This window comes from Engystomops pustulosus, unplaced genomic scaffold (genome assembly GCF_040894005.1).
Source record: "Engystomops pustulosus unplaced genomic scaffold, aEngPut4.maternal MAT_SCAFFOLD_141, whole genome shotgun sequence".
NCBI classification, from domain to species: domain Eukaryota; kingdom Metazoa; phylum Chordata; class Amphibia; order Anura; family Leptodactylidae; genus Engystomops; species Engystomops pustulosus.
The window spans coordinates 193,830-206,724 of NW_027285021.1; the positions used below are offsets into that span (position 1 = coordinate 193,830).

Here is a 12,895-nt window from a genome sequence, read left to right on the forward strand (position 1 = left end):
GCTGCAGGTGACAATGGGCCGTGGGCAGAGAAGTGCCACCTGGCGGGGAGTGTGGGCCCCTTCCTGGGGCGCTGGCAGAGCGGGCAGGGTGCGTGCCAGTCTATGTGCCATCACCCTGTACCCGCTTGTATCTGAACGTCTCCCCCCCTCATCCAGGTGGCAGCGCAGCCAAGCAGACGACATGGGAAGGAGGGCACCGGGTGCCGGGGGTGGTGCACTGGCCCCACCACATCCCCCCAAACTCTACAAGCTCTGCACTACTGAGGTGAGACCTCTGTATACCGCTATATACTGTGTATAACACCGGGAGACCTCTGTATACCGCTATATACTGTATATAACACCGGGAGACCTCTGTATACCACTATATACTGTATATAACACCGGGAGACCTCTGTATACCACTATATACTGTATATAACACCGGGAGACCTCTGTATACCGCTATATACTGTATATAACACTGGGGAGACCTCTGTATACCGCTATATACTGTATATAACACTGGGGAGACCTCTGTATACCGCTATATACTGTGTATAACACCGGGAGACCTCTGTATACCGCTATATACTGTGTATAACACCGGGAGACCTCTGTATACCGCTATATACTGTATATAACACTGGGGAGACCTCTGTATACCGCTATATACTGTGTATAACACTGGGGAGACCTCTGTATACCGCTATATACTGTATATAACACCGGGAGACCTCTGTATACCGCTATATACTGTATAGAACACTGGGGAGACCTCTGTATACCGCTATATACTGTGTATAACACTGAGGAGACCTCTGTATACCGCTATATACTGTATATAACACCGGGAGACCTCTGTATACCACTATATACTGTATATAACACCGGGAGACCTCTGTATACCACTATATACTGTATATAACACCGGGAGACCTCTGTATACCGCTATATACTGTATATAACACTGGGGAGACCTCTGTATACCGCTATATACTGTATATAACACTGGGGAGACCTCTGTATACCGCTATATACTGTATATAACACTGGGGAGACCTCTGTATACCGCTATATACTGTATATAACACTGGGGATACCTCTGTATACCGCTATATACTGTATATAACACCGGGAGACCTCTGTATACCGCTATATACTGTATATAACACCGGGGAGACCTCTGTATACCGCTATATACTGTATATAACACCGGGAGACCTCTATATACCGCTATATACTGTATATAACACCGGGAGACCTCTGTATACCGCTATATACTGTATATAACACCGGGAGACCTCTGTATACCGCTATATACTGTATATAACACCGGGGAGACCTCTGTATACCGCTATATACTGTATATAACACCGGGGAGACCTCTGTATACCGCTATATACTGTATATAGCACTGGGGAGACCTCTGTATACCGCTATATACTGTATATAACACTGGGGAGACCTCTGTATACCGCTATATACTGTATATAACACTGAGGAGACCTCTGTATACCGCTATATACTGTGTATAACACTGGGGAGACCTCTGTATACCACTATATACTGTATATAACACTGGGGAGACCTCTGTATACCGCTATATACTGTATATAACACCGGGAGACCTCTGTATACCGCTATATACTGTATATAACACTGGGGAGACCTCTGTATACCGCTATATACTGTGTATAACACCGGGAGACCTCTGTATACCGCTATATACTGTATATAACACCGGGGAGACCTCTGTATACCGCTATATACTGTATATAACACCGGGGAGACCTCTGTATACCGCTATATACTGTATATAACACTGGGGAGACCTCTGTATACCGCTATATACTGTATATAACACTGAGGAGACCTCTGTATACCGCTATATACTGTATATAACACTGGGGAGACCTCTGTATACCGCTATATACTGTGTATAACACTGGGGAGACCTCTGTATACCGCTATATACTGTATATAACACTGAGGAGACCTCTGTATACCGCTATATACTGTATAAAACACTGGGGAGACCTCTGTATACCGCTATATACTGTGTATAACACCGGGAGACCTCTGTATACCGCTATATACTGTATATAACACTGGGGAGACCTCTGTATACCGCTATATACTGTGTATAACACCGGGGAGACCTCTGTATACCACTATATACTGTATATAACACTGGGGAGACCTCTGTATACCGCTATATACTGTATATAACACTGAGGAGACCTCTGTATACCGCTATATACTGTATATAGCACTGGGGAGACCTCTGTATACCGCTATATACTGTATATAACACTGGGGAGACCTCTGTATACCGCTATATACTGTATATAACACTGAGGAGACCTCTGTATACCGCTATATACTGTATATAACACTGGGGAGACCTCTGTATACCGCTATATACTGTGTATAACACTGGGGAGACCTCTGTATACCGCTATATACTGTATATAACACTGAGGAGACCTCTGTATACCGCTATATACTGTATATAACACTGGGGAGACCTCTGTATACCGCTATATACTGTGTATAACACTGGGGAGACCTCTGTATACCACTATATACTGTATATAACACTGGGAGACCTCTGTATACCGCTATATACTGTATATAACACTGGGGAGACCTCTGTATACCGCTATATACTGTATATAACACTGGGGAGACCTCTGTATACCGCTATATACTGTATATAACACTGGGAGACCTCTGTATACCACTATATACTGTATATAACACTGGGAGACCTCTGTATACCGCTATATACTGCATGTAATATTGGGGGGTGACTCTTGGGGGGGGGGGCAGAGGGGGGGTCGTTTCTATCACTTCTGATAAACACGATGACTTGGGAGATGGACTTTGTTCCGGATGAGGTTCGGTAAATATCTGCCCCCCCCCCCGATGTCATGTGACCAGTGATTGTCACAATCAGCAGCGCCTCCGCTGGGGGGGGGGGGGGGGTGAGGCACGGGGGGGGGGGGGGGTGAGGCACGGGGGGGGGGGGGGTGAGGGGGGTTGTAGGTTGCGGTCTGTGACCCGTCTCCTCTCTCCCCTGCAGCCTTCTAGACGTCTTCCCCACTTTAGTGTCTTTGGCGCGAGGGACGTTACCTGCTGCCCGGCGGTTTGATGGAATGGACGTGTCTGAGATCCTACGTGGAGGGTCCCTGGTCACACAGCGGGTGAGTGCTGACCCCAGAGATCCTTCCATCCGCTTGTATCCTACGTGGAGGGTCCCTGGTCACACAGCGGGTGAGTGCTGACCCCAGAGATCCTTCCATCCGCTTGTATCCTGCGTGGAGGGTCCCTGGTCACACAGCGGGTGAGTGCTGACCCCAGAGATCCTTCCATCCGCTTGTATCCTGCGTGGAGGGTCTCTGGTCACACAGCGGGTGAGTCCTGACCCCAGAGATCCTTCCATCCGCTTGTATCCTACGTGGAGGGTCCCTGGTCACACAGCGGGTGAGTGCTGACCCCAGAGATCCTTCCATCCGCTTGTATCCTGCGTGAAGGGTCTCTGGTCACACAGCGGGTGAGTGCTGACCCCAGAGATCCTTCCATCCGCTTGTATCCTACGTGGAGGGTCCCTGGTCACACAGCGGGTGAGTCCTGACCCCAGAGATCCTTCCATCCGCTTGTATCCTACGTGGAGGGTCCCTGGTCACACAGCGGGTGAGTGCTGACCCCAGAGATCCTTCCATCCGCTTGTATCCTACGTGGAGGGTCCCTGGTCACACAGCGGGTGAGTGCTGACCCCAGAGATCCTTCCATCCGCTTGTATCCTACGTGGAGGGTCCCTGGTCACACAGCGGGTGAGTGCTGACCCCAGAGATCCTTCCATCCGCTTGTATCCTGCGTGGAGGGTCCCTGGTCACACAGCGGGTGAGTGCTGACCCCAGAGATCCTTCCATCCGCTTGTATCCTGCGTGGAGGGTCCCTGGTCACACAGCGGGTGAGTGCTGACCCCAGAGATCCTTCCATCCGCTTGTATCCTGCGTGGAGGGTCTCTGGTCACACAGCGGGTGAGTGCTGACCCCGGATATCCTTCCATCCGCTTGTATCCTACGTGGAGGGTCCCTGGTCACACAGCGGGTGAGTGCTGACCCCAGAGATCCTTCCATCCGCTTGTATCCTACGTGGAGGGTCCCTGGTCACACAGCGGGTGAGTGCTGACCCCAGAGATCCTTCCATCCGCTTGTATCCTACGTGGAGGGTCCCTGGTCACACAGCGGGTTAGTGCTGACCCCAGAGATCCTTCCATCCGCTTGTATCCTGCGTGGAGGGTCCCTGGTCACACAGCGGGTGAGTCCTGACCCCGGATATCCTTCCATCCGCTTGTATCCTACGTGGAGGGTCCCTGGTCACACAGCGAGTGAATGCTGACCCCAGAGATCCTTCCATCCGCTTGTATCCTGCGTGGAGGGTCCCTGGTCACACAGCGGGTGAGTGCTGACCCCGGAGATCCTTCCATCCGCTTGTATCCTACGTGGAGGGTCCCTGGTCACACAGCGGGTGAGTCCTGACCCCGGAGATCCTTCCATCCGCTTGTATCCTACGTGGAGGGTCCCTGGTCACACAGCGGGTGAGTCCTGACCCCGGAGATCCTTCCATCCGCTTGTATCCTGCGTGGAGGGTCCCTGGTCACACAGCGGGTGAGTCCTGACCCCGGAGATCCTTCCAACCGCTTGTATCTTGCGTGGAGGGTCCCTGGTCACACAGCGAGTGAATGCTGACCCCAGAGATCCTTCCATCCGCTTGTATCCTGCGTGGAGGGTCCCTGGTCACACAGCGGGTGAGTGCTGACCCCAGAGATCCTTCCATCCGCTTGTATCCTGCGTGGAGGGTCCCTGGTCACACAGCGGGTGAGTGCTGACCCCAGAGATCCTTCCATCCGCTTGTATCCTACGTGGAGGGTCCCTGGTCACACAGCGGGTGAGTGCTGACCCCAGAGATCCTTCCATCCGCTTGTATCCTACGTGGAGGGTCCCTGGTCACACAGCGGGTGAGTCCTGACCCCGGATATCCTTCCATCCGCTTGTATCCTACGTGGAGGGTCCCTGGTCACACAGCGGGTGAGTGCTGACCCCGGATATCCTTCCATCCGCTTGTATCCTGCGTGGAGGGTCTCTGGTCACACAGCGGGTGAGTCCTGCCCCCGGATATCCTTCCATCCGCTTGTATCCTGCATGGAGGGTCCCTGGTCACACAGCGGGTGAGTCCTGACTCTGGAGATCCTTCCATCCGCTTGTATCCTGCGTGGAGGGTCCCTGGTCACACAGCGAGTGAGTGCTGACCCCGGATATCCTTCCATCCGCTTGTATCCTGCGTGGAGGGTCCCTGGTCACACAGCGAGTGAGTGCTGACCCCGGATATCCTTCCATCCGCTTGTATCCTGCGTGGAGGGTCCCTGGTCACACAGCGGGTGAGTGCTGACCCCAGATATCCTTCCATCCGCTTGTATCCTGCATGGAGGGTCCCTGGTCACACAGCGAGTGAGTGCTGACCCCGGATATCCTTCCATCCGCTTGTATCTTGCGTGGAGGGTCTCTGGTCACACAGCGGGTGAGTGCTGACCCCAGAGATCCTTCCATCCGCTTGTATCTTGCGTGGAGGGTCTCTGGTCACACAGCGGGTGAGTCCTGACCCCAGAGATCCTTCCATCCGCTTGTATCCTACGTGGAGGGTCCCTGGTCACACAGCGGGTGAGTGCTGACTCCGGATATCCTTCCATCCGCTTGTATCCTGCGTGGAGGGTCCCTGGTCACACAGCGGGTGAGTGCTGACCCCGGATATCCTTCCATCCGCTTGTATCCTACGTGGAGTGTCCCTGGTCACACAGCGGGTGAGTGCTGACCCCAGAGATCCTTCTGCAACATCCCCCACCGGGGCCTAGCCCTTGAGGTGAGGCCTGGAGACAGTCGGGGCCCGCGGTACCGGAGTGGCTGGCGGTTGCGGCCTAAGCACGCTATTGTCACGGTGCTTGGTACGGGGGAACCGGAGGGCTGTCCTACAGCCTGGCAGGTCTCCAGCAGGGTGGTGTTGGCAAGAAAAGATGAGGGAGAGGCTGCTATAGCGGATCTCCCTGGGGCAACCCCTTAACGTCCCGAGTGTGAGTCTCTGGGTGATGGACAGGGTGCCGGTGAGGTAGGCAGGGGTAGTAGCAGGGACCAGACGGAGGCAGAGGTTGAAGAAAACAACTTACAGTTCGTTTATTGCAACCGGCAGGAACTGCAGAAAACGTGCCTTTAACAGGTGGAGTACTGGAGAGGTATTTGGAGGGAGCCACAGGATGTATTTCACCAGCCTGGATGTAAAGGGCAGGCTGGGAGGCAGCTGTGTCCTTAGAGGATGCTTCAGCTCGGTCCTGGATCTCTTCAGGTATCACCCTTGAAGGTAGGAATGATACCCCTTTTCCTCACTACACTAACTCTAGTCTTATTGTTCCACTTCAGGCAGGGGCTAGGCTCTTCCTGCACTGGTCTGGTGTGCTAGAGGCTCTGAGCTGCTGCTCAGCTAACTACTCTCTGCTTGTGTCCTGCAGACCCAGAGGGCCTGTCTAGGACCGGTCTCTCTCCTGAGAGAGATTTCTCTCTAAGAACTCATACTGGAATCCTCTCTGAAAGACCCCAGAACATTCCTGGCCAGAGGTTTTATTACCTCCCTTTGGTCAGGTGGTGGCTGCTCCTCCAATTACCTCTCAGTGCACAGAGACAGGATGTAACACAGACATTGGTTGACATAATTACATCACAAATTAACATCTGCCTTGCCAGGCAGGATTAACCACTGCAATTTCCCCTTGATCCTATCAGGACCATGTAGTGTAATGTGGTGTTACCTACAAGTGGGACGTATTCGCAAGCACTACCTCGCCATTGCATCGGCGAGGGTGTTGCATACCCCGGGGGCAATTGAAAGAGCCGCCCTCGGCTCGACTACCGATGGTTTGGGGCACAGAGGGGGCTAAGGGCACTTCTGGGAAGTGCACGCTGTGTGAGGTGTAGGGACAAACCGCCCATGGTCCTGGAGACAGGCACCTGGGTTGGTGTCGGACTAAGACAAAAATATAGCTGTATGACAGTTGGTCGCTGACGCCATTAAACCGAACTGTACAGTAGGAAAGGTGTGGTGTCATGTCCTGTAATCCACTCCTTGCACCAAGGCCTGTATATTTGTTTGATCAACGCTTCTTCCCTGGCGGCAATTATATGGTGTCTATCTGCATTGCATGAGCATATGCGACACGAGTACCTCCTGACTGACAACCTTACCCATGTATGAGTGGCATCCAGGTGCTATCTGTGTAACACCCCCGGTCCCCTAAAGACCCGCAGTTTACGGACTACCCCCACGTGCAAACCTCAGTTTGAGGGATCAGGTAGCGGTCAGTGTTTTACATAAAAGACGGTCCGACACAGCCACACTACAACCTGAAAAGCCTATGAAAGGGTTAATGCAGACTACTGGCATATATTGACAGTGTGCAAACATTTGGTAAACTCGCATTGGCTTGGGAGCCCAATGGGTACACATCTTATAACATAACGTTACAGATAGATAGGCTACTCAGGGTAGCAGGATAGCAAATGTCTCTTTTCCTGCAAAGAAAAGGCATAAAAAGTGCAAGCAGAATGTCCATACCTAAAAAGGAAGGCATTAAGTGCAAAATGATAATAAATTACATTGCAACTTTTCCTGGAGGTTGGCAAAAGTCTCTCAGAAGGTCTCTACTGACAAAGTCCATCTTCTGGGTACAGCCCTTGATGTGGGGAAAAGTGCAATGAAGAATCAAAGGGTCTCCTCTATTTGGAGAGGGACAGAGTCCTTTGAAGAAATCTCTGCTGTGGCAGAGGAAGGGTGCTATCATAGCACATGACAGTGTATAATCTCTTGACTGAGATAAATAAGGGTAAGAGTCTCAGGACAGTCTCTGGCTCTTTGGGGCAAATGGAGATAAATATACACAATGGGGGTCATTTACTAAGGGCCCGATTCGCGTTTTCCCGACGTGTTACCCGAATATTTCCGATTTGCGCCGCTTGTACATGAATTGCCCCGGGTTTTTGGCGCACGCGATCGGATTGTGGCGCATCGGGGCCGGCATGCGCGCGACAGAAATCGGGGGGCGTGGCCGAACGAAAACCCGACGTATTCGGAAAAACCGCCGCATTTAAAAAACGAAAATGTGTCGCTTGGGGAGCGCTCACCTTCACCTTCTATGGGATGGTGCATTCCGGGGCGTTAAGATTATTTTCGGCGCTGCAGCGCCACCTGGTGGACGGCGGAGGAACTACCATCTTAAATCCCAGCCGGACCCGAATCCTGTGCAGAGAACGCGCCGCTGGATCGCGAATGGGCCGGGTAAGTAAATGTGCCCCAATATGTACAAAGTACCTGGAGAGGGCTACAGCCCTTCAGGGATTAGTCAGTATCGCTGGGTTCAGCAAAGACAGGATCCAGCTCCTGCAGGGAATCCTGTCCATCCTCAGCGGGAGTAGGTGCCGGCTGGGGACACCCGGTGGCAGTAGCGGGTACTGCAGGTGCAGCAACATCCTCCGGACCTGCAGGGGGAGGAGCGCTGTCACCCGGGGTGTCGGCTGTTCCAGCCGGGGGCTCAACTGAGCCAGGGACCACAGAGGGGTCCAGGAAAAAATAAACAGAGCCCGGCGGCCGAGCCGCGGCTCCTTCCAGCTCCGGTTCTTCCGGGGCCGGGTCATCACCCCATTGGTAACCGGCAAGGGGGGATGTGTGCCTAGACGGAACCTCCGGACAAGGTTCGCTAGCCGGGATGTCTTCTCCCACAGAAGAGCCGCGGGACCTGGCAATGCTCCCGGCAGGGGAGCCGGTGGGGGTGGCGCCCTGTATCATGCCCGGCCCATGGATGGCAATGGGACCCGTACTCACAATTACTGTGGATGGGGCATTCACGTGGGTCACCGCCCGGGGACTTGCAGCCGAGGAGGAAGAGGTGTTCGGAGACTCCGGCCACTCGTCGTCCTCATACCAGTCGTCCTGCGGGAAGTAACGGTCCTCATCGGAGTCGGGGATCCGGATCACACCAGCCGCCCAAGGTCCTCGGGGCCCCTCTTGCAGGGAGAACTCAATGCACTCGCCTGGCTTCAGGTTGTGCTGGCTCTCCGGCAGATCAGGCCTCTTGACGGACCGGCGGGGTATAAATACTTCCCGTCCGGTGTAGTCCTGGGTGGCGAAGCCATAGCCCTTCCGTTTGTCGAAGAACCGGACCATGCCGGTGGTGCGATTCTTCTCGACCCAAGCTCCCGCTGTGGATCTGCCGGCCATATACCGCTGGGCCTCCTTCTCTCGGCGTCGCTGGTCTGAGACAGCGTCTCGGAGTCGCCGGCGGGCGGCCTCACCTCGGCCTTGAGGCTGCGGAGGTTTCGGTGCTGGGGCTCGTGGCTCCGGTTCAGGCTCGGATCTCCTTGGGCGACAGGTAGGTGCCGGAACAGGAGCAGGAACCACCGGAGGATCAGGAATCACCACAGCGGGGCTAGCAGGCCGCGCAGCAGGAGTAGTAGGCCTCGGAGCAGGGGGAGCGGCAACACTAGGCCCAGGCGTTGGCTCGACAGGAGTCGGGGCCTCCCCACGTGGCGCCTCCACGTGGGCCCGCGGTACCGGGATGGTAGCCGGGATAGGGACGAGGATCCGCCCGGGTGGGATTTGGTACTGCGTCACCGTTTGGTAACATGTCCTGGTGACGAAGGCCCGAGTCAATCCTCGGTGCAGCCGATGTCCAGCGGAGGGTCTTCGGACGGGCTGCGCAGAGACCACCACCATAGTCTCTAGGACCTCGTAAAAGTCCGGACGCTCCACAGGAGGGAAGGGCGGAGGACCCCACATGGTGCTGTCCTCACTGTCCAAAATCCACTCAAGTTCTGGCGTTTCTCTGAGGCGGGGCAGGAAGTCCGCCTCTAGCCAGTGGGAGGAGTCCAAGTCCTTCCCGCCAAGAGCTGTGGCGGGCTCTAATTTTTCCTGCGCCACAGGAGGCGGGGTTCGCGCCATTCGCGCGTGGGTGGAGCTTGATGCGTCATCTGGGTTTCCCGCCAGTGAAGGTTTTGGCGGGCTTGAATTATTTGCTGCGCCACAGTTTCTGAGGTAAAAATCTTCAGGCGCGGCAGCGCCGGATGTAGCAGAGCTGGTACAGTTCTTGCCAGGATTAACCTCTGGAGTGCTGGAGCGGCGCTCGACAGCACATGGCAGCAGTATAACACAGTTCATTCCAGAAACACACAAGTCCTTGGGCCTAAACCCGGATGGCAGCAGGGTTAGGCAGCACAGTTTTTATAATAAAGGAAAGTCTTTAATGCCGTGATAAGGCACAGAAGTCTATATCCTGTTCGTGACGCCACTTGCAACATCCCCCACCGGGGCCTAGCCCTTGAGGTGAGGCCTGGAGACAGTCGGGGCCCGCGGTACCGGAGTGGCTGGCGGTTGCGGCCTAAGCACGCTATTGTCACGGTGCTTGGTACGGGGGAACCGGAGAGCTGTCCTACAGCCTGGCAGGTCTCCAGCAGGGTGGTGTTGGCAAGAAAAGATGAGGGAGAGGCTGCTATAGCGGATCTCCCTGGGGCAACCCCTTAACGTCCCGAGTGTGAGTCTCTGGGTGATGGACAGGGTGCCGGTGAGGTAGGCAGGGGTAGTAGCAGGGACCAGACGGAGGCAGAGGTTGAAGAAAACAACTTACAGTTCGTTTATTGCAACCGGCAGGAACTGCAGAAAACGTGCCTTTAACAGGTGGAGTACTGGAGAGGTATTTGGAGGGAGCCACAGGATGTATTTCACCAGCCTGGATGTAAAGGGCAGGCTGGGAGGCAGCTGTGTCCTTAGAGGATGCTTCAGCTCGGTCCTGGATCTCTTCAGGTATCACCCTTGAAGGTAGGAATGATACCCCTTTTCCTCACTACACTAACTCTAGTCTTATTGTTCCACTTCAGGCAGGGGCTAGGCTCTTCCTGCACTGGTCTGGTGTGCTAGAGGCTCTGAGCTGCTGCTCAGCTAACTACTCTCTGCTTGTGTCCTGCAGACCCAGAGGGCCTGTCTAGGACCGGTCTCTCTCCTGAGAGAGATTTCTCTCTAAGAACTCATACTGGAATCCTCTCTGAAAGACCCCAGAACATTCCTGGCCAGAGGTTTTATTACCTCCCTTTGGTCAGGTGGTGGCTGCTCCTCCAATTACCTCTCAGTGCACAAAGACAGGATGTAACACAGACATTGGTTGACATAATTACATCACAAATTAACATCTGCCTTGCCAGGCAGGATTAACCACTGCAATTTCCCCTTGATCCTATCAGGACCATGTAGTGTAATGTGGTGTTACCTACAAGTGGGACGTATTCGCAAGCACTACCTCGCCATTGCATCGGCGAGGGTGTTGCACTTCCATCCGCTTGTATCCTACGTGGAGGGTCCCTGGTCACACAGCGGGTGAGTCCTGACCCCGGATATCCTTCCATCCGCTTGTATCCTACGTGGAGGGTCTCTGGTCACACAGCGGGTGAGTGCTGAACCCAGAGATCCTTCCATCCGCTTGTATCCTGCGTGGAGGGTCCCTGGTCACACAGTGAGTGAGTGCTGACCCCGGATATCCTTCCATCCGCTTGTATCCTACGTGGAGGGTCTCTGGTCACACAGCGGGTGAGTGCTGACCCCAGAGATCCTTCCATCCGCTTGTATCCTACGTGGAGGGTCCCTGGTCACACAGCGGGTGAGTCCTGACTCTGGAGATCCTTCCATCCGCTTGTATCCTGCGTGGAGGGTCTCTGGTCACACAGCGGGTGAGTCCTGACCCCGGAGATCCTTCCATCCGCTTGTATCCTACGTGGAGGGTCCCTGGTCACACAGCGGGTGAGTGCTGACCCCAGAGATCCTTCCATCCGCTTGTATCCTGTGTGGAGGGTCCCTGGTCACACAGCGGGTGAGTCCTGACTCCGGATATCCTTCCATCCGCTTGTATCCTGCGTGGAGGGTCCCTGGTCACACAGCGAGTGAGTGCTGACCCCGGATATCCTTCCATCCGCTTGTATCCTACGTGGAGGGTCTCTGGTCACACAGCGGGTGAGTCCTGACCCCGAAGATCCTTCCATCCGCTTGTATCTTGCGTGGAGGGTCTCTGGTCACACAGCGGGTGAGTGCTGACCCCAGAGATCCTTCCATCCGCTTGTATCCTACGTGGAGGGTCCCTGGTCACACAGCGGGTGAGTCCTGACTCTGGAGATCCTTCCATCCGCTTGTATCCTGCGTGGAGGGTCTCTGGTCACACAGCGGGTGAGTCCTGACCCCGGAGATCCTTCCATCCGCTTGTATCCTACGTGGAGGGTCCCTGGTCACACAGCGGGTGAGTGCTGACCCCAGAGATCCTTCCATCCGCTTGTATCCTGCGTGGAGGGTCCCTGGTCACACAGCGAGTGAGTGCTGACCCCGGATATCCTTCCATCCGCTTGTATCTTGCGTGGAGGGTCTCTGGTCACACAGCGGGTGAGTGCTGACCCCGGATATCCTTCCATCCGCTTGTATCCTACGTGGAGGGTCCCTGGTCACACAGCGGGTGAGTGCTGACCCCAGAGATCCTTCCATCCGATTGTATCCTGCGTGGAGGGTCCCTGGTCACACAGCGGGTGAGTCCTGACCCCGGAGATCCTTCCATCCGCTTGTATCCTACGTGGAGGGTCCCTGGTCACACAGCGGGTGAGTGCTGACCCCAGAGATCCTTCCATCCGCTTGTATCCTACGTGGAGGGTCCCTGGTCACACAGCGGGTGAGTCCTGACTCTGGAGATCCTTCCATCCGCTTGTATCCTGCGTGGAGGGTCTCTGGTCACACAGCGGGTGAGTGCTGACTCCGGATATCCTTCCATCCGCTTGTATCCTGC

At 54.7% G+C, this 12,895-nt stretch overlaps 1 protein-coding gene across 2 annotated transcripts in view; it reads left to right on the forward strand.

Annotated features, from left to right (window-relative positions):
• Positions 1-12,895, forward strand: part of ARSG (arylsulfatase G) — a 120,029-nt gene that overhangs the window by 97,124 nt on the left and 10,010 nt on the right. For both annotated transcript variants that reach the window (XM_072131773.1, XM_072131774.1), the window contains exons 8-10: positions 8-88; positions 157-265; positions 3,068-3,188. In XM_072131773.1, coding sequence (XP_071987874.1) covers positions 8-88; positions 157-265; positions 3,068-3,188 — 311 coding nt within the window. The remainder of the gene's footprint in view (positions 1-7; positions 89-156; positions 266-3,067; positions 3,189-12,895) is intronic.